The sequence below is a fragment of the Argiope bruennichi genome, chromosome 9 (genome assembly GCF_947563725.1).
Source record: "Argiope bruennichi chromosome 9, qqArgBrue1.1, whole genome shotgun sequence".
NCBI lineage: Eukaryota > Metazoa > Arthropoda > Arachnida > Araneae > Araneidae > Argiope > Argiope bruennichi.
In genome coordinates this window covers 54,089,314-54,112,428 of record NC_079159.1, presented here as the reverse complement: position 1 = coordinate 54,112,428, position 23,115 = coordinate 54,089,314, and the positions used below count along the sequence as shown (strand labels likewise).

The 23,115-nt window shown below is 29.0% G+C and overlaps 1 protein-coding gene across 1 annotated transcript; it reads right to left on the bottom strand.

Annotated features, from left to right (window-relative positions):
- Positions 1-334: 334 nt before the first annotated feature.
- LOC129984459 (uncharacterized) lies at positions 335-7,890 on the bottom strand. The gene is made up of 4 exons (XM_056094346.1): positions 7,826-7,890; positions 4,468-4,602; positions 3,808-3,926; positions 335-524 (listed from the first exon to the last, which is right to left on the bottom strand). The coding sequence occupies exons 2-4, from the start codon at positions 4,598-4,600 to the stop codon at positions 390-392; spliced, it is 387 nt and encodes a 128-aa protein (XP_055950321.1). The 5' UTR covers positions 4,601-4,602; positions 7,826-7,890; the 3' UTR covers positions 335-389.
- Between the last annotated feature and the right edge of the window lie 15,225 nt (positions 7,891-23,115).

Below are 23,115 nucleotides of genomic sequence, written 5' to 3'. Positions count from 1 at the left end.
TTAAATTTGAATTGACATAATCATTTTTAATTATTCATTTCTTACAAATAAAAAAAATATTTAAAGTACTTTTTATAATTAATTAACTTCAAAAATATTTAAAGCAATCCAATCCACCTGATCTAAGCCTGAGGGCAAAAAGAGTTTATTAGATACATTTTAAATATTATAAATGAATTTCTATTTAGCTAAGCTTAATCCGTATGTTGTATTCACATTCAGCTGGAGATTTTTTAACAAGAAATTTAGTGAATATTTGATTAAATGAAATTCTGAATAATGGTAATGAAAGTTAAGAATAAAGGATTTTAGATGAATTATCAAAGAAAATATGACACAAACAAATTTGATTTTATTAATATCTCACTATATTTACAAACACTAGATATTTAATGTTTCTTTAACTTATGTGGAAAATGTGACAAAAATTTATTTAATTGAACTGGATCCATATTCTTGGCACTGATTTCAGGCATGAAATCTCCAGCAGTTTTCTTCTTGTGCTTCATTTCTTCTTGAAATTTCTACAAAATAAAGAAATAAATGATTGTAAAGGATAAATAACAAAAATTGATTTAAAAAATGAAAAATTCTAACGAGCAATTTCTTTTAATTTAAAAAGTGGCAATGCATATATATATATATATATATATACAAATTTTAAGCATTATAAATTAGCCTTAAATAATACACATTGCATATTAATTTTTTTAAAGCACATGTTATTTTTTGCATATCTAGATCCTTTTCCTACTTGAAAAACAAATTTGTAGGTTTTACACATTGATATTTGTCTCATTCAGTTGTTTAAGCATTCATATTTGAATAATTACATCCGGACATAATGAGAAAGTTCTGCTAAGAAGATGAATCTAAAAGATTCATCATCCCTTTTATTGTTTTTTAGTTTCTTAAAACATATTTTAACTAAAAAAAAATACCATTATTAAATCTTTAAGAAACACCAATAATTTAATTTCAATAATATATATTCATGGCTTTTTTAATTTTTTCATTCTTTCTAATATTTTTTGATCTTTTAAATTTATTCTGCAGCCCTATTTATGCACACAAAATTTTTCTGTATCTGTAATCTGTAAGTGTGCATACAAGTAAGAATACACAGTAAATTAGTGATTCATTAATCAATAATAAAAAGAACAACATAGAAACTGAATTAAACATATCTCTTTCAAAAATTCAGAGAAATAATTTAGATAATGAATTATTACTTCAGATGATTGTTAGTGAATTTTTCTTGATTATGTAGAAGAATCTAACAGGTGTAAGAGCAACCAAAAGTTTTGGTAACCCCTAAACATATGTATGCGGTTCACTTGAAGTCATAATCTACCTTTAAGAACCATCAAATACTTAAATAAATATTTAAATTAAATTTGATTTTTTTCCCCATTACATTGCATATTACAAATAAACATGGCCATGAAATACACATTATTCACATCAACTACCCAAAAGAAATTAAACATAGAAAATTAAGTTTCTGAGAGGAATAAAAAGCAAAGCTTATTCAAGGGAGGAATAAAAAATTTACAGGATGCTTTAAAATTTATAAATATAAATTCCTTTAATATTTCAGCACTTGCTTCTTCAAAGGTAATAAAAAAAACCAGATTAGAATGTCTGTAGTATTAATAACTAGTCTGAGTGAAAAATCAAAGTAGTCCAGAGTGAAAAGTCAAAGGGAAAGTATGAAAAATCAGGGTATTTAAATTCAGTTTGATATAGTTTCATCAATCAGCAGCAAGTAGGAATATAGATGGGGCATGCCTCTTAAGTAATAGAGAACAACAAACATTTACTGCAACTCAAAAATGTTTGCAATACATTTAAAAAAAAAAAATGCATTCATTGACATATTGATAGAATTGTTTTATGCCTGCAAAATAGTTTAAAATATTCAAGATATACACTGTAAGAGTTGTGACTATTATGCATGAAAAAACTGCAAAACCAAACAGATAGCATGATAAAAGTAACAGAAATAATGAATTACATAAGAAAACAGAAAAGAGCAAATTCTATGAAATGTACGTAAATGATGAAAATCAAATAGCAAATTTTTTTTGCTGGACAGAATAATGGTTGAAAATGCACTTTATTTAATAAATGTTTTTATTACTGAATAATAAATTAATCAGACAATACTAAACTGATATATATTGATTATAAAGCTATATTCATTAAAAAAATTCTTTACACTTAAAACAACGTTTGTTAGAAAGAAAATAAATATTACATTCTTCACAATTCATTATAATAATAATTTTTTTATAAATGAGATCAGTGTTTTCTGCTGACTGGCTGATGTTGTCAAGTTTAATACTCTATAGATAGCTGGACCAGTATAAAAAAAATATATAAGTAAAAAAATAAAAATTAGTTATAGTGTAATGCTAATATGTTGCAAATTAATAATAGCTGGTTTCAGATTTCAAAATTATTTAGACATCAATATTTTAGTTTGTCAACTTTAGCATATTATCTTAATATATATAAATTACGTGTCACGTTGTTTGTCTGTGATGGACTCCTAAACTACTTAACTGATTTTAATCAAATTTGCACACCGTGTGCAGTTTGATCTAACTTAAAAGATAGGATAGCCCTTTTTTTTGAATTTTTAATTAGAATTTTAATTATAAATTAAAAACTAACTTTCCCGCCCAAAAAATTTTTTCATTTTTCCCACCACCAAATGAGTACGGCTTCAGTTTTTTTTTTACCAACAGTCATGAGGCTAGGCTTAACATTTTTCGGCTGATTATTTGAAACGATTCTATTTATTTTCTTAGTGTTTGATGCATTTAAAATTAAAAATTGTTAATTAATCGATCTTTCAGATTCCTTCTTAAGTACTTTTGAATTAAAATAAAACAGACTAAAGGAAATTAAAAATTTAGCGTTAGCGTTTAAAAAATTTAGCGTTACCCCAACTGGCATAGAAAAACTCACGCATTTGCGTTACCTTAACTGGCGAAGAAAATTCACGCATGCACATTTTGTTCCGATTGTTGACATGACAACCATTATCAACGGATGATTTAAATTATTTTTAGGTTAGTTGCATGTTTTTGTAATTAAATTGTATTTATGTTAGTTATATATTTTTTGTATACGCTTATAGTTTTAAGTACATCGTTTTTATAGTTTTTTTTAACCTGTTTTCAACCAATTATTTTAAATGATTCGTTTTATTTTCTTAGTGTTTGATGCATTTAAAATTAAACATTGTTAATTAATCGTTCTGGTCATGATGAATCTGAGAATATTTTGTTGACAAATTCTTGAAATATTACATAAATTAGGAAAGATATTCTTTAGTGCCCATAAAGTTTAAACGTTCAGTGACTGTTTTCAGTAATCATATTACAAAAAAAAAAAAAAACTTTGTTTCAGTAAAAAAATATTATTATATTAATTGCAGATTAATCCTCTCCACTTTAATTTATAGTATAATTTCTACGGGAACTAACAGAAAATTAGAGAGATACATATTACTTTATGACTGAAGGCGTTTATAATATTATGAGAGAATTATATGACAGTCAAAATTTGAAGTTTTAAAATATTTTGATAAAGAAGCTATTAAAGTAGGAATTGCATAAAATATTTAATTATTAAAATTTTAACGAACATTAAGATTGGGGAACTGGCTGGTCGCCAAAGGCGGCTAGTAATTCCATAGAATAACATATGAAATGCACATCACCATACATAATTTAACATTATAGCACATAAAGAGACAAAATTTTAAACATTTAAGAATTGTAGAATTTTATTTACTATATGATTATGATAACATCTTTGCACAGTTTCTCCTTGAGATTTGCATAATTCATGAGAATTGTTATTATCCTTTAAACAGGTAATAAAGGCAAGTGTTTCCTTGAGACATGGGACATCTGAAAAAAAAAAAAAAAAAAGTTGTTAACCAAAATTGCATTGCAGGATTAAGATTCAAAGCATTGCTTTTTTAAAAACTAATACATTTTTTGGCTATCAAAATTTTAAAAAGGAAAAATTAACATTTCAAAATAAAACTTTAAGTGTTATTTTTACAACCCCTTCTCTTCCATGTATAGTTTAAAGGTTTCAATATTTTTTTTAAAGCTCTATTTTTTAAATACAGTAATTTAAACCTTCCTTAAATGATTTGAGAGAGAAATGTAATATTACTACTTTATTTTCAGAAAAATAATGTATCACATATATAAGATGGAAAGAAATCTCAGGTGTTTTATTTGATCAGCAATCTTCTACCAGAAACTGGAAAACAATAATTTGATTCCTTAAATTTCAGAATAAATAATTTTTTCTAATGATGCATTTTATTGGCATATCCAGCACACAAAACTGGATATTTACAATAAGAAAATTATTATTTAGATCTGTGAGGATATTTCCTCTCCAGGATACATGTGAATAGGTTATATATAAGTATACCTTTTTCCTTCCCTCTTCTTGTTGAAACTTGGTTATCTAAAAGCATAGGCCATTCTTCCTTAAATATAACTTTCTTTTCTGTTTGGGGTCGGCGTCCAGTTTTAGGTATAGTGTACCAACGAGGCAGAGACATTTCTATAAAACAAGAGAAAAGTATTGTAGAAGTCAGTGGTGATATACTGAAGCAATCAACAGAATAATACATTTCAGATAATTAAATTAATTATCAAGAATATATATAATTTTTTTTAAAATTAAAAAGAGATTTTAAAGTTAACCAATTAGGAAATTTATACATACATTTCAATTGCACTTTACAAGTACTTTATCACTAAATATAGTTTTAAATCAATAATTAGATAATTAATCAGAAAATTTATGAACTTATTAGAGAGCAGCTAAAATGATATCTTGTTACAAATTAACAGATCTATTATCTAAATATGGAATTAAAATTTTATTTTTACTAAATAATTAATTACTTTTCCAAGCTTAATATTTTATAATATAAAACAATTTTTAATATTGAACATTTTTTTCTTTTTTATAAATATAGTCAAATAAACTCTAATGGTATATATATATATATATATATATATATATATATATATATATATATATATATATATAATACACATAGGTTGCAAAATATCCAGGAAAAAGCATACCTACAGTGACTAAAATTAACACATTTTGCAGCAGAATGTATAGAAGGAGGCATGCAAGTATTGACAAGTAAAGAAGGTATACAACTCATAAAGGGGGGGGGAATTAAAAAAAAACATGCAAAATTAAATGAAACAAACACTTTAATGATTTAACTTTTTAAAAACAGGTGCTCCAAAGCACAATTACTAAATTTTTCATCAGCAGCATATGGATTCTGCTAACTTTCTGTAATTTTCTAAAAATATTTTTAAATATAATTTGCAACACTTTTATCAATGAAATATAAATTAAATGTATTTCTCTGTTTCATCAGATTTTTAAATCATTTGTTTTTCTTCACTTGAAAAAGATAATTGTATCTTAAATAACTTATTTTTAATCAAGTATTTTTATTCTACTCTTAAGCAATTTAAAAGGTAATAAGTGATTTTACAGTTCATGAATATTGATTTTCTGTCTTTTCTGTGTGTGAATTTCATTCTGAAATTTGGCATTCATTTAATGCAAGTTCTGATTTAGCCTAATTGGGGCCAGGGGGAAAACTTCTTTGGGGCCCCCCTCTGTCTTTTTTTTTTTTCCTTTAAAAATGCAATGTTAAGAAAAATTCATTAAAGAAGGAAACATAAAATAAACTTTCTACTCGATTTGGGGCCCTCCTTTGATGTGTGCCCCATACACCCATCCCTGCCTTAGTCAGGTTCTGATTTAATGTACATTAACTTTTTAAGAGATCTTTCATAACTTCTAAAGCTATAGATATTCTTAACAGTGCATTTCATAAGAAAATATCAATTTTCATTATTTTCAGAGTTAAAGCCTCTATTGCTGTTTATTTTTTATATCTACTAAGACAATATAATTAGAATAAATTTATAATTTTTAATCTCTAAGTATATGCAATTATTGTAATTACCATTAGAATCATATGTGACTTCAATGGCTAAAAAATTATTAAATATTTTAGATAAATTCTTTCCACCAAGGAAGGCATGTTTAGATATTATATAGATTATAGATACTACATTTTTTTTTTTTTTTTTTTTTTTTGCATTAATGGTAATATGAACATATGGTAATTTATATTTTAGACTTATACTAGGAAAGAATAAATTTTTTATGTAGATGAATGATCTGAAATGTACAATGATTATTTTTCTGCTCTCTTTATAAAGAGTTTTGTATTTCATGTTGATAATATTGCTATGTTTCAAGATAAAATCATCAATTATTTTTTATTAGATAGTATGCTTTATTCTTCTTAAATTAGTTAAGTAATGTTCAATTGTTGTAGTTAAAATATTCTATGCTTGACCAAAATGTAAATAATTTTAATTAAATATCCTTTTATTCAAATATCTTTCTCCTAAACACTCTGCTAAGACTCTGTAAATGCATATCATTAATTACAAAACATTCAGTACATTTCCACTTTTTTAAGCATTAAAAATTTAGTTCAGACGGTAATGTTTATTTTCATGTTTTGGACTTTTTTTTCTTAACATTTTTAATTAATTTTTTAATTATCTGCATAAATTAAAATTTTTAGTAAATTAAAAGTTAAATAAGCTCAATTATCAACTTCAAATTTGCTGATATTATGAAATTAATTGTATTATGAATTGATTCATCAGTAAATTAATTGTCATCAAAAGTTTCAGATATTGTAAAAATGTCTTCAATTATTTAGATGCAACTACAATTTCTTCCTCAGCTTTTCCAATCATAAGCTTTATTTGAGGGAGGAAAGGGATTTGTTTTTGTTTTTAATGTGTCATTTTTTGGTACTTTCCCTATGCACCATAGTTGCTTCTGACTTTAGTGTAATTACAAGAACATTATATTCATAGGTGGATTAATTAAAAACAAATGTTTTACCTGCTTATAATAAAGCTAAAAATGCTTGATTTGTTGGCAAATCGACTGCAAATAATCTGCATCATAAAAATATAAACAAAATTTACAAATTCATAATATTCAAATAGTTTCTTAACAACAACAAAAAATCGTAAATTCGTCTGAAAGCATACAGGATATTTTAGGAGTTTAAGCAATGATAGTTATTTTAATAAAATAATTCACGAACTGTCAAAAACATGTGTTTAAACACATTTAAAAAATGATGGTAATTCAAAAATTAATATTATAATGATACATTTTTTTTTTTGTTATTTGGAGAAGCAAGCCAATATTAATATTAAAAAAACAGTCAGAAGAATTTTGTTTCATTTATTCTCGATTTAATATAAGCATAAGTGTTTAAAAAATGAAGAAACTCGGAAGTAAATTATTACTTCCGAGTATAATTTCTATTCTTCGTATAATAATTACTAATTAATTATTGATTCTTTATCCCAAGAGAGAAAAAAACTTAATAAACTATTCAAAATATCTATACCGTTATCACTTTATAATTAAACTGAGTCGTGGTAATAGAACAAAATATTAAAGGAGAATTAGTTTTGTAGTTTAGAACTCACCTTCTGAACAATATTGAACGAAAATAAACAAACAATATAAGAGAAATAAAGTCACAGTTAAATTACAAGAAAAGTAACATACAAAATAATAAGAAGGAAAAAAAGGAAATTTACAAGAAACCTGGCATACAGTGTTTTTCAATAAGACTTAAGTAATTTGTTTAATAAATATATTTGTTCATGCAAAACTATTCCGAACTGTTAAAACCAACCTAATAATATTTCTTTTTTGTTTGTTTGCTGTAAAACTGTACAGGTCCAGGCGAGCTTTCTTTTATCAAAGGAGATCTTCAAACTAGAGATGCATAATCCACGATTTTTTGAATAACAAATAATTTTGCTATTGTTATTTTTAAATATTTGTTCCAAATATCTGTTATTTCAATCATTGTTGAAAATGTATTAATATTTTATTTTATTTATTTGTTTATTTTAGAATGGCAACGTTATTTAAGAAATATTTTTTGCTGTCTCATTTTGTAGATGGCAACTTGTAGATCAATCCCAAGATGGAATAAACAAAGTTTGAATTTTTTACCGGTGGGATATCGTTTTTCTATTTTAATATAAAAAGCGAAAGAAAACGGTGTTTTTCTTAGGCAGCTTTAACATTTTTTTGGCGTCCGCGACAGGACTTTCTCGAAACAAAATAAATCAAGATGTTTCAAGCAATAAAAGGTTTTAAAAAAGAAGATCTGAAATACGTTGCGTCTGAAATTGGAGAAGACGTATCAGAAAATATTACGATAGTTGGATTAAAAAATCTTATTTTAAAAAGTTGTGAATATAAGAATGATCCAGAATTCGTTCAAGAACTTTTAAGTAATGTTATTTCGGAAAGGAAATTAAAAGAAGAAACCGAAAAAGAAGATAAAAGATTGCAGCTTGAAGCTGAAAGGGAAGATAGAAGATTGCAGCTTGAAGCTGAAAAGGAAGATAGAAGATTGCAGCTTGAAGCTGAAAAGGAAGATAGAAGATTGCAGCTTGAAGCTGAAAAGGAAGATAGAAGATTGCAGCTTGAAGCTGAAAAGGAAGATAGAAGATTGCAGCTTGAAGCTGAAAAGGAAGATAGAAGATTGCAGCTTGAAGCTGAAAAGGAAGATAGAAGATTGCAGCTTGAAATTGAAAAAGAAATAGAATTGGCAAGAATACAATCTCAAAATAGAGGTCAGTCATTTTCTGCTAATTCTACTGCTGATTTAAATAATTATAAGAGAAAGTTTACACTGCCTAGATTAGAATTTAGACAATTTGGCGACGATATTAAAGATTGGCTCCCATTTTGGAGTCAATTTGAGCAAATACATAAAGATGAGGATATCGCACCAGAAGACAAATTTCAGTACCTAGTTCAAGCAACAATTTCTGGTTCTCGTGCTAGAGAGGTTGTTGAAAGTTTTCCGCCAACTGGCGCCAACTATCAAAAGGCTATTGATGGTTTAAAATCGCGTTTTGGTAGAGAAGATATTTTAGTGGAAGTATATGTGAGAGAATTATTAAAATTAATTATTTCTGTGCAAACAAAAGAAACATTTTCATTAACTTCTTTGTATGATAAGCTTGAATCATATTTACGAGCATTAGAAACATTAGGTGTAACCACAGATAAATGTGCATCCATTTTGTATCCTATGGTTGAATCGTGTTTCCCAGCTGAATTTTTAAAGGCTTGGAATCGTAGTAATATTTCCAGTATTAACTCTGACGCGAAAGGAAGATTGGATAATTTGATGCAATTTTTGAAAACGGAAGTTGAAGGAGAAGAAAGAATATGTTTGGCTGTAGCCGGTTTCGGTTTAGGAAAGGGCCAAGAATACAGACCTTTGAAAAAGAAACAATATAGCTCGGAGAATTTGAGAAATAAAGTACCTACAGCTATAGGTTTGTTAACGACTGCTGCAGATAAATATGTAAAGAAATCTTGCGTTTTTTGCGGTGGTAAGCATTCAAGTTCAGATTGCTTTACGGCTCAAAAAATGACTCTATCGGAAAGACAAAAAATAGTCAAGGAAAAACGATGCTGCTTTGCATGTTTATCGCCATTTCACGCAGTTAAAAGATGCCGAGCAGTTTTAAAATGCCTGATATGTTCTAAAAAACATTTTCCTATAATGTGTGATGTGCTTGATTCGCAAAAGATGTCTGTAGAGGGAAAAGAAGATAAACCCGCACTAGATGTTAATATGGCTAATTTTAATAAACACAGCCCTAAGATATTTCTTCAAACTCTCAAAGCTAAACTGGTATCGGATAATAAACAGAAAATTGTGAGGTTACTTTTTGATTCTGCATCACATAAATCTTACATTTTGAAAAGTGTAGCTGAAGAAATGAATTATATACCCGTTCGATGTGAAAAATTGGTACATTCTCTTTTTGGTGGCGTTATCACTAATGAATTTAAACATAATTGTTATAAAGTAAAATTGAGAAATTTGATTGGAGATTTCGGCTGTAATTTTGAAGTTCTGGATCAATCTATCATTTGTGACAATATTAGACCGGTTTTTAAAGGTCCCTGGATAAAAGAATTAGAGGAAAATCAGATTAATCTAACTGATATTAGTGATACTTGTGAAGGCATTGATATTCTAATTGGAGCTGACGTTATGGGGAAAATGTTAACTGGCAAAAGAAAAGTCTTATCTTCAGGTCTTGTCGCTGTAGAAACTTTCTTAGGATGGACCTTAATGGGTAAGGTACCACAGGAAGAATCTTCGGAAGAAAACCTGGCTTTAACAGTGCTGTCCTTATTTGTAAATGAAGCTGAAATCACAAATTTATGGAAATTAGATTCAATCGGAATCAATGATCCTGTTGAGAAAAAATCTAAGAACGAGATTGATCTTCGGACCAAGGAGCATTTTCTAGAAACGGTAACAATTAATAAAGATGGTCGATATGAGGTTTGTTTACCATGGTCTGATGATAAGTCACCTTTGCCCGACAACTTGGATTTGGCGAGGAAAAGGCTCGACTACACTACCTCAAAACTTATAGCTATGAATATGTATGAGAAATATGAAAATATTCTTCTAAATTGGTTAGATGAAGACATAATAGAGGAAGTTCCTACCAACGAAATGAACTCTTATGGTAATTATTTACCTCACCGTGCAGTGATAAAACTAAGCAGCAGCACTACTCCAATTCGTCCGGTGTTTGACGCTTCAGCGAGATTAGCAAATTATCTATCTTTGAATCAGTGCTTGGAATGTGGTCCACAATGGATGAAAAATGCTTTTGAATTTCAAAACATTATGGGTTCCACCAACCATGATTGGAATGAAGAAGAGATTAGAAAGGAAAAGTCTAAGACGACTTTTATATTATCAAATAATGAAGCCTGTGGTGTTGCAAACTGGTACTACAGATATTTTTCGAACTATGATAGAATAGTTCGTCTTGTTGCATGGATCCTCCGCTTCATGAACAACTGCAAAAATATAACTGAGAAGAAGCATGGTGAATTAACCGCTACAGAATTTCAGGAAGCAGAAATGAAGGTTTTATTTATGATACAGAATGAGTCTTTTCTCCCAGAAGAAGAAAAGAGATTAAAAACCCTACAAGTATTTAAAGACGATCTTGGCATCATCCGTTTGAAAACTAAAATTATTTATCGCAAGGACAGTGAAGATTTTCTTAAACCTATTGTTCTTCCTCCGAATCATGAAGTGGTAAAGCGGTTAATCTATAATGCTCACGTTAAGAACTGTCATGCTGGAGTCCAGATACTATTGAATGCACTTAGAGAAAAGTACTGGATCCTAAATGGAAGAAAAGCGGTGAAACATGTGGTGGCCAATTGCATTACGTGTAAAAGATATAGCTCAAAGAACATAGAAGTTATAAGTCCCCCCCCTTCCAGAAAATAGAGTAAAGGATGCTGCGGTGTTTCAGATAACTGGCGTTGATATGGCTGGACCTTTATTCCTTAAAGACAAGAAGAGCTGGGTTCTGATTTTTACTTGTGCAGTGTACAGAGCAATTCATTTCGAGCTTGTTACTGCTGCATCGACTGATGTTTTTTTAATGGCCTTTAGGAGATTTGTTTCTCGCAGGGGAAGATGCACAACAATATACTGCGATAATGGCTCCAATTTTGTTGGAGCAGCCAACTATTTAAAACAACTGGATTGGAACCGCATCCAAAAATATGGAGCAATAAACTCTATTGACTGGAAGTTTAATCCTCCAACTGCTGCCTGGTGGGGCGGATGGTGGGAGAGATTAATTAGAATTTTAAAAGATCTTTTGAAGAAAGTGTTAGGACAGGCACGTCTCAATTATGAGGAGATGATAACGGTTTTGGCAGACTGCGAGCGTGTAATCAACTCAAGACCTCTAACTTACATTTGCGAAGAGGAAGCTATAAAACCAATTTCTCCATCGATGTTCATACAAGATGTGCATGAATGCAATCTTCCTGATATAGATGCTGTAGAGCAAAATTCTGTGAGCAATAGATTCAAATACAGACAAGCAGTGCTTAAAGACTTAAGAAATCGCTTCAGATCAGAGTATTTGGGTGCTCTCATACAGCGGAGAAATAAAAAATCAAGAAAATGTACAGTTACTGTTGGTGACATTGTTATGGTGGGAGCAGATAATAAAAAGAGACTTGTCTGGCCTTTAGGTCGTATCACAGAAATCATACCAGGTAAAGATGGACATGTACGACTTGTTCGAGTGCAAACTTCACAGCAGAATTTCCTGCGACCAATTCAAAGAATATATCCATTAGAGTTAACATCCTCTGATGACTTCTCCACTTCGATGACACCAGATGATTTGAATAAGTCAAATGACATCACCAAAACTTCTGACAGTACTTCTGGCAACGAGATGAAATTTAGTAGAGCCGGAAGAAGAATTAAATTGCCAGAGAGACTGAACTTGTGATTTATTTTGTTTTTGATTGGACATTTTCACATTAATTTTCATTTTTATATTTAAATATTAATTGAAAATTTGTAAAACGTTGCCATTTATTGAATCTCTTAACTGTGTTTAACTAATAGTATTATATTTTGATTATTATTTATAATCAAAAGGTGGGAGGATGTTGAAAATGTATTAATATTTTTTTTTATTTATTTGTTTATTTTAGAATGGCAACGTTATTTAAGAAATATTTTTTGCTGTCTCATTTTGTAGATGGCAACTTGTAGATCAATCCCAAGATGGAATAAACAAAGTTTGAATTTTTTACCGGTGGGATATCGTTTTTCTATTTTAATATAAAAAGCGAAAGAAAACGGTGTTTTTCTTAGGCAGCTTTAACAATCATATTATTAATTAAAAATTATTACTTAGTGTTAAATATAAAATTTATTAATTGAAATTAATACTTAATTTACTAATTTAAGCAACATGCGATTGAATTAATTTATCTATTTCAGTTTACTTCTTAAATTTGATTTTTAAAAAATGTTTATTTAATTTCTTTATTGGAGTAAACCATTTTCTGAAAAATTTAAATTAAATATATATTGTCATTTCTTTAAAATATTTACTTTAGTTCTATATTCTACCAATAGATGGCTCCAGCAGTAAACAGAATATATGTAATCACAGTCCTCACAAGCAATTAAAAACTATTTGTATGGAATAGTGCATCGCCAAATGCGAATTTCGGAAAGTCAAGGTCACTCACATGAAGTGGAGCGGCGACTTCACACTTTCCAGTGAAGTCACCGCTCCGATAAATTTCAGTGATATGCAATTCAATGATACGATAATTCCAAGAATAACCGGTCCGTTCACTTTTCAACCCATTCACAGATTCCTCCTTTTCTGTTTTGTTCGAAAGCTTCCATTGGTCAGATCGTATTGATTGTTACTTTCTATCGTGATCCAAAACCTGTAATCGAAATATCATCAGTAAGATCGTATCAAGGATTTGAATCACACCCCTCTTTGAAAAGTATTAATACCTCTTTGAAATGTATCCCTCGTAAAATATTCGTCATCCCTACTTCAAACTATATGAAAATTTAAGTTAATTCTTTTTCGAATCTAATGGCTATAGGATACTTTTAAGATGCTGTATTTAATATTTTTTATTTCTACAGGTATGAATTTTTATTTAAAATAAGTTAGTTTCATTTTTATTTAAAATAAGTTCATAATGACTAACTTCGTCATCGCTTTTTTGAAAAAGTTATAAATGAAACAAATAAATAATGAAATGAACAGGGAATCCGATGTTTTGTGAACAAGAGACAAAACTCATTTGATATTTGTGACTGAAACAATTACAAACTTGATTTAGCGATTGTTAAGAACGTACAGATTTTTGTTAGGTCGTTTAGCTTTTGGAAACGGAGCAAAAAACTGACTCTTTCTATTCGTCTTAAACAGTCGGTCACTGAAAGTAAATGAAGACAGGAGAATGGTATTATTTCTTTGGAGGATCCCATATTATCATTGGATTAAAAATTGACATAATCCTGCTAAGTACATTAAATGATTAAATTTCTTGCAAAATACCGTCTGCTCTCTTTCTGTATGGATTGGAAACATTTTCTACAAATGAACCTTTTGGAATCTAAATCAAATGGATTTAAATGATATATACAGAATAAATACTAACTGAATTACCGGCGCTTTGGCATAAGGGTAGCGCGTCTTCCACGTGATCTGGGTATTGCGGTTTCGAGTCCCGGTTCGAGCATGAATGTTCTTCATCTGTTCTCTTTGTGAGATGTGTGAATGTCCCCTCCCCTTTAAAATCGTACTCTTGACACCAGTTGGCGCTACTAAAAACAAGAGACGCGCTCTTCCGGCTTAAAAATCAATGAATTCGGAATCAGCGGGCGTGTCCATAGCAAGTGCCATCATAAACAGCAACACTAATTTGATTTCGGTATAGAAATTTTCTGCGAACAATCATATTCAATGAATTTTAAGCGTGTTTTTTTTTTTTTTTTTTTTACTTTCAAACTGCAGTTGCGAGGAAGCATACTTTCAAAGAATTGAAGCAAACGAAGTATTTTTTTGAAGTCAAAATATATGCTGCGATTTATCTGTTTTACTGAGTTGCAATTTTAAAAAAAAGACAAAGGCAGTTGAGTAGCAAGCATACATCTCAAAATTTCCTAAATTAATTGTTAACCATTGTAACTTTTCAACATATTCAAGGTTATCATCAACCGATATGATTTGGTTTACTTGTACAAGGCCTAACTTATATAATTAAATGAATGTCACTACCGGTAAAAGCAAGTAAGATTTAATTCAAATCAAAACTATGAACTGTTGCTAAAAAGCAAGCTTTTTTTCTGACTTAAAAAAATTTATTACAAATCCAATGGAGCTTCCAAATTTACTGGCGGAATCCAACAAAGAAAAAATGGAAGAGTAAGAATTTTATTGCTTTATAAATTCATGTATACATATTAAAGGTGCTCAAATGTTTATTTAACTAACATGAAGGGTATGAGAGAATCTAAATCTATGCAAGGTAGACATATAATTGCTCTTTTGTGTTTACATGGGTCGATTTAATCGCCAAACATTCAACTTTTTCGCCAGCTAATTAGAAGTATCAATTTTTTCCAAATATGAACTTATTTTTTTTATCTCACCAATATATTTTGTTCTTAATTCATACAAATTAAAAGCATCACTATAGGAAAGAAGTAGTTTCAAAGATGATAAAATGAATTTCGACGATAAAGGCCTTATTGAGACACATCTAGCATTTCAATCTCGTACAGTGAAAGGCTGAAATCTATAGTTTTGTACATCCCTTCTACCAAGATATAACATGAATCCACATAATCAACGCCACTCTGAGAAACAAAATGGTGTGTGAGTGATATCTCATTGTACAGTTTTTGTGTAAAATTTTTAATTTCCATTCCGAAAAGATCGATTATAAGCATAAAAGAACAACTTAATTTCAAGAAGAAAAATTAGTATGAAGAATGAAAAATATCTCATGCTGTCTGCGTAACCGCAAATTTACTCTCCATGCCATGCCATAGTGATGAGGCCATTAAATGACCGAATCGCCATGAAATTTAAAACAGACGCAGCGATGAATTCAAAATATCTCCCAGTATGCACTAATTATGCGTCTGCCCTTCAGACAGAGGCAATACCCATAATCGAATCTACAGCCCCAAACTAATCTCATACTCAACAAGTAAACTAGAATCTATCACCATATCGGACATTTTCTCATCTCCATATTTGAATTGCTTTTTTTTGTTGTTGATAAAAGTACTTGTTAATTCTAAGAAACACTTGAAATAGCAAATGAAGGATTCAATAAAAACAGGAAAAATAGTCGGGAGAAGTATTTAAATGTTTTCCAACAAACTGGAAATATATAATGGTGCATGATATTACTACAAAAATGATCGCAATTTCATTGCTTTTATAATAAAGTGAATGATTTTGGAAACTTTAGAGAACGTTTGTAGGGAATGTAGTCTAGTTATCTAGAAACCAGTTTATTTTAATCTTGAATCTCATTTCCTTAAATAGTATTAAAAAAACAGAATTCAGCTTTTCAGAAAGTATTTTCTATTGATCCAATTTATAGCCGTTTGGGAGAAAACGTCTCATACGTACTTCAGCATGAAGATTCAAAAGCAGAAAAATAGCGTGAGAATGTGTTCTAATATTTTATACAGTTCGATGAGTTCCAATTAACTGCCGAATAAGTTATTAAAGGAATTTTTAAAAAATTTCTCGATTCCTTTATTCATGAGTAGATACTTTTGGGATACCAAAATCTTAGTTCTCCAGTTCGCCAAGATATATTCCTTAAATAAAAATTTCCGTTTATTAATAGACGGTCTGTTTTTTCGATAAGAAATCCCTTCCTCTTTTAATTACAACACATTTTTATCTCTCTTTTTCTTGATAGGAGTGTTTCCCAAGATGAAGTTATTGAAAATGAAACTTTAGAGACCGTCTTCGAAAAAGAAACAGAAAGATGGAGAGAAAAGGTAAATATTTTCCCCATTCTTATCAATTATAATTTATTCATGTAATTTTCTGAATTAAAGTTTTCATTGAATTCAGGATCGGAAAATAACTTTCCATAATATCTCTTTTCCCATATATAAATAGTTTTCAATGTGCTCACAACCTAAAAGTTTCATTAAGAAATTTCATTAGAACGGAAAGCCAAAATCTCCTTGGAACATATAAACATAATGCTTATAGGATTTTATAAACTCTGAGCGAATTGAATATTTATTGTACAAGAAAGCTACCAAACATTTGTGGTTCTTTAATAATCCTTTGAATGTTAAGAAGTAATTAATTTTATCCTAATTTTATTTTTTGTCTGGCTCATGCAACAGATAAATGAAATTAAAGAAAGCTAATGAATGAACATACTATGTCAACCCTATTAGCAGAAGATAATGTTCGATATCTCTATGATGACGATAAATATTCTAAATGCTGTACAATGAATATACCATGACGATATTTTTGGACATTTTATGCTGTTATGGAAAATTTTATATTAATATGAGAAAACTGCCCTTTTACTTTGAAATACCGATAATAGCTCATTACCCCATTTCAGATAGACACCATTTACCCCATTGCTAAGGTAAATGCATGATTTGATTTTTCGTAATTACAGCAAGAGAAAATGGTGTCTGGGTTATGGGTGAGATTTTTTCGTCTTGTCGTTACCATCAGCTCTATAAAATAATAAATCCCCACTAATATTTTGATTTAATTGCGTCTTTTAATATTGTTTTTCATCCAATCTATAATCATCTTGTTCTTGAATTAAGAACCCTCTTGAAACAGCTTGGAATAGAATCATGATGAAATATCACCGTTATATATACTCTAATTAAAAAAAAAGTTAGGTATATTCTTAATCTGTATAAAAAAATATTTTCTAGTTGGAATATGTCGGTTATATAGTTATCTGGAAATATAAATATAGTAAAGTGTCATTCAAAACGAGAACAAAGCATTTGAGAGAGAGAGAAAAAAACAACAACACAAAATACTGTTTTCAGAAATTTTGCGACATAAGCAGCACATTCACATTGAAATAACTTTTATATCGCGGGCGATATTTTGTGTTTCAAGAGAGGATTACATTAATGAAGACTTTGTGACATATGAAGCATATTCAAGTAAAGTAATCGATGTTTAAATTATGAGTTTTCATGCAGTTCAATGCAGTGAGCTGTGGTGTTGTGACGGGATGGTGACAAAGGGATATAGATGATTCGAACATCATTATAATGACATCGACATAGTAATAATAATTATTATTACAATATTATGAGTAATAATTAATATGATAATAATAATTATTATTACGATATTAAGGCTATCATCCACGTTTTTTAATTATGGGGTGAACATTTAATGCTATAATAAAGGAATCATTTATCCGTGTTAAGCCATTGATAAAATTCTGGAATAAAGTGTTCCTATATACCAAGTGTTCCATATTACAACCAAGGCTATTGATGTTACTTGTAATATTACGTTCAATAAATTAAATAACGGTTTTATACTAAAAATAACTAGAATAAAACCATTATTTAATTTTCTGCTCTCATTCTTGAATTGCATCGAGGGTGAATTTTAGGATTCTGCAATCTCCAAACTGATATTTTCCTAGGATATAAGGATATTGTTGCCCTCAATTCATAAATTTAAAGTTTCATTTGATTTAATTATTAAATCTCTATTGTAATTTAATTTTAGAAATGCTCTTAGTTTGAACCATGGTAAAATATCACATAGGATATATATACCAAATAAAATATCATATAGGATATCTTTATTATATTTCATCCCAATATAAATCAAATAAAAAAAAAACGATAATTTACTTATTTTGACCTTTCTACGAAATTTTATTTTGTTTATTCTACGATTTTTACTGAATAGTTTTGATAAGTTTTTCACTTATTTTCAGATGATCAAGGTTTTCGGAGATCTGCAACCATACAATTTCTTTGTCACATACGGACATTTTGATGAAAGACATCTGAAGGGTGAATATGCGGATATATCGGTCAGAGAGAAAAATAAATCACAACCTTTCGAAAGACTTAATGATTTGTATGAAATTGACAAGAAAGCTGAAGAGGAATTCCACAAGGTAATTTATAGTTATAATACATTAATATATTAAAATATATAATAATTTTTGATTATTACATATATATAGTTTAGTTTTTCCTCCTAACTTCCAACTCTCTAAAACTATGTTTTGTTGGTTTAAAGTTCAGCGACTGAAGTGGTGTGAAAAATTATTAATATACCAGAAGCCAACGTTGAGAACAGATGATATGAAAACTCTTTCTTCTAATTATTTCTGAATGTATATTTTTAATCATGCGTAATATTATTTTGTCTATTGACAATGTGACTTGCTTGAAGATATTTTCTTTCATATTTGTAAACGTCTCTTAAGGCTAATAGATTACTGGCGATAGAGAAACCTATGCTGGCAAGCAACTTTTACAGAGATAGCGTGTTTTCTAGTAATTGACACGGTGGAAAAGGAAGGAAAGAAAAGGAAAATCACTGATTTGGCAACATTTGGCAATATGTCACAAATTTGGATTAAAGTAAAAGCTTCAGAAAGGAATGGCGTTTCAAAATTTTGATGGCCCGGTTAAGAAATCGATGGCTTTCCTTTAGAAATTTTCGAATCTTTTCATTTTGGAAATATGACGATATTTTCTCTGGACGGATCATCTATAGTTCCGAATCCAGTGAATTAATGTCAGTAGTATAGACAGTAACAGTTAAATCAGAAGCGAGGTTTAATAAAGTAAAATTATAAAAGCTTCCACTAAAAGTAGTTTTCAGTGATACATATAAAGAGGTAAATTATTTTAGAATACTTCTTCAAATGTCACAATATAAATATTCAAATGAAAGCAATAAAACAATATTTCTAATACGAGTTTCTTTTAATAAATGCTGTATCTTCTAGATTTTATCAAGCATCGAGAACAAATCTGATACAGTAGGGATGAATCAGGTGAGTATTTAACTAAAAAAGAATATCTCACAGGTAAGAAAATTTGTTGAGATAAAAAAGTAGATGAAATTCGTCAGTTTATATTAAAACATCAGTAAGTTATGGTCTATGTCATTCTGTAAGTAGAGTTTGTGTAGAGAAAATTGCATATAAAAGAAAAAGCACCCTAACTTGTGAAAGAGTTTTAAATTTCTCTCTCCAATCTTTTACGCATTTATGGATTGTTCTAAAATTCTATGTTTTAAAAACTCGCACAAAATTGTTTATTATTAGTATATATTAGATTTTGAAAGAAATCAAAAATTAACCAAATGATATTTGAATGAATTAATTCAACTTTAATGTGAGAATATAGTTTAAATGGTTTAATGCGAATTTTAATTAATTAGAGAATACTTTAGTACTTCTTTAAGTTTTTTTAAAATCTCATAAAAATACAAACCACCGCCAACCATATTGGCGCAGTCTTGACATTTTATGTATAATAGAGTTTAGCGGTCTTGGCATAATCTGAAAATTGCCAGGTAAACCCAGGGGCCATAAATGTAAACAAATACCAATAATTTATACTGTATTAACTAAGAGATGAATTCAAAATGATATAACTTTATATTAACAATGATTTAATTCCTTTCTTTTTGTAGTTTCTGGAAGATCGCAAAAGGGAGTGCGTAAAAGTATTTGAACAATTTGATGAAATAATTGCTTTATGTGAAGAAGTAAGTTTCAAATGAAACTATGCATGATCTTAAAATGAAGTTTATGAAAATTACATGTAGATAAGAATTTTTTTAAAAATTTTAATATGACAATGTTTATAGGAAACTCTAAATTGTGACATGCATAATTCAAAAATCGTACAAAACATTCTATAGGGCAGATAATTATATTTAAAGCTATCAAACTGACATATGTTTACTGCTTGATAAGAAAAAGTTTTTAAAAGTTTAATTATTTATTTAATTACCCCTTTCTAAGGCCATGGGAAGTATGGTTCCCGCCAAATTCACCAACCTTTGTGTGAAGTTAAGAAGCTTGGCATAAATTCTGACATATTTTTCAATAAGACAAAAACTTAGATACTTCAGTTCCTTATCTCAAACAAAATGGTGTATGTGTCTTATTTGTTACTTAATTATTAATTAAGCATATTAATTGATTGATCAAAAGAAATTGATTTGATAAGCTAAATGAATCATTTTTATTAAGCTAATCACTGTCCTAAAAATATTTTAATATAGCATGGCTAGATAAAAAAATGGCCTTTTAAAGAGTTGAAAATTAATCAAAATTTTATCGTTTTTCCTCAGTAACTTCGAAGCATATTTTCATAAAAACAATTTCAATGCCACTTTAAAGTTGAAAAAAATAAGCTTTTCAGTTACTTTACGTATTTATATTTCGATGCATTTTTTTAAAATTTTATTTTCAAGAATATTTTAAGCATGATTTAAAACCATGTTTTTCATCGCAGAATATATATACAAGAACACTGCGAAGATTTCAAAAAAATTATGCAGGTTATAACTCTATTTAAAGAAGAATAAAGCTAAAAAATAAAATAAAAATATACGTTCAATCCTAAAACATTGTAGTGTCACAATGTTTCGGACTAGAGGCTGTTATCTGCTTTATTTTTTTTCTTCGGAAGTCAAAATTTTCAAGCATAAATAACAGAGTATTTTTATCCAAATATTAGTATTCTGTGTTATACATTTTGAATTTTTCCGTTAGCTTGAATGAGGTTAGTCGTAAGGTCTCAGCTGTGAAATCGGACGGTAAATCGGGCGTGGCCAAACGTCCTCCGGTTGATGTGGTGCGGAAGCTTGGAGAGGAGTGTTCTAGCTTAGGTATTGTCTTCGTCATCTGACCACGATACAAATTTATGAGGTCCGTCCCGAAATAGCTTTAGTGTTTGCTTTAAAACGAGGCGTTTATATAACTAAACTAAACCTTTTACTTGATTATATTTTCGAAATCATAAATATGAAGCTTCTTGCTGTTATATTATCTAAGGTGAGATTTTCAATATAATGATATGTGCCTACATTATTGGAGTTTTAATACTATTATAAATTAAGATTTTTTTTTTTTACAAATATGTCTGATTTTTTTTTTTTTTTTTTTTTGGAAAGTAAACTATTTTCAATAAAGGTTTTCCTAAATATGAAATGAATTATTAATTTCATAGGAATGTTGAAATCCTTAACTTCGACATTATTTTGATCTTAAAAGCATCCATTAGCCGATATTTTCATTTATATTTACTAAAACAATGAGTTTAAGAAATCAATTTCGCTTTGTGGATCTGCAGGATAAATACCAGAGTAAATGAGCAGCATTGAAAATATCAGCCACTTACGTGCCAAATGTGATAAACTGAACAAATTTAAGAAAGATATTAGCAAACATGAAGTGGAATAACAATTTTAATAGGGATAAAGAATGTGTTTCATTCATAACAAGAATTCCATGTATTTTTTTTTGTATGGATTTCGATACATTTCAGCGATATGTTTTGATTATAAATTTTAGTATTTCGAGATGGAATATGCTGACTGCGAAAGGCGAATGCAAGAACAAATGGCAATTCAAAAACCAGCGGTTAATGATGTAGAACGTTATTTGGCTGAAGTTCAAGAAGCTGGAGACAAAGAAATAAGCATTCTTAAGGTATGGTCTAATAAGGTATACTATATGGTCTTATGTACTATCATAATTGTCGCTCACATCTTCAAATAGTGCCATTTTCCTATTAAAGGGAAAACACCAAAATTTTTGAGAAAGCAAGAATTGCACAATCTGTTTGTTACTGAAAAACTTATGAAGATATTATTCCTAGTGTGAAAACGATTCTTATGCCTTGCTTAACAAAAAATTGGAATTGTAATTTTTTGTATAAAATGTTTTTTTCTTGCTCAATGGTAATTTCTTCTTGGAATCCCTATTTTAATTTCTTCCGTCAGTCTGATTGTTATATATTTTGGAAATTGCAATCGAACAAACAAAAGCAGAAGAAGAACCATAATGCTTATTTTTGGAGAAAAGGAGGATTAATATGCAGTCACATTCAGTTTTTTCAGAGAAACAACAAAACCGAACTAAGAGAAGATAGAGATTTAATTGAACAGTCTAGTGACACAGTGAGAGTAAATGGCGTTCGATATTTTTTCGTTTCAAATAGTCACAAGTTATATTACAACAATAAATAGTAAGTAATTAAATTACAGCAATAATAGGAGTATAGTAAGATTCTTCCCCTCCTTATTAGATTTAGCTTTAAGAAATAACAAATACATATTAATATTTTGTCTCCACGGCACATCCTCCTCCCTAAGATTGGCAAATAGATACTCGGGGGTCTTATCCTTTTCTCCTTGTTGCTTTACCACAGGAACAGCCATTGATTTATCATCAAGAAATCTAGATTAAATTCCTAGGGATGGATCAAGATCGATATATAGATCTATGTATGCGAAGAGAATCACTGCTTTAGATTAT

Coding starts and splice junctions, on each gene's coding strand:
- LOC129984459 (XM_056094346.1), bottom strand. CDS start 4,600: ATGTCTCTGCCTCGTTGGTACACTATACCTAAAACTGGACGCCGACCC. Junction 3,927..4,467: donor AAGAAGAGGGAAGGAAAAAG/GTATACTTATAT, acceptor TTTTTTTTTCAG/ATGTCCCATGTCTCAAGGAA. Junction 525..3,807: donor GATGTTATCATAATCATATA/GTAAATAAAATT, acceptor TTTATTTTGTAG/AAATTTCAAGAAGAAATGAA.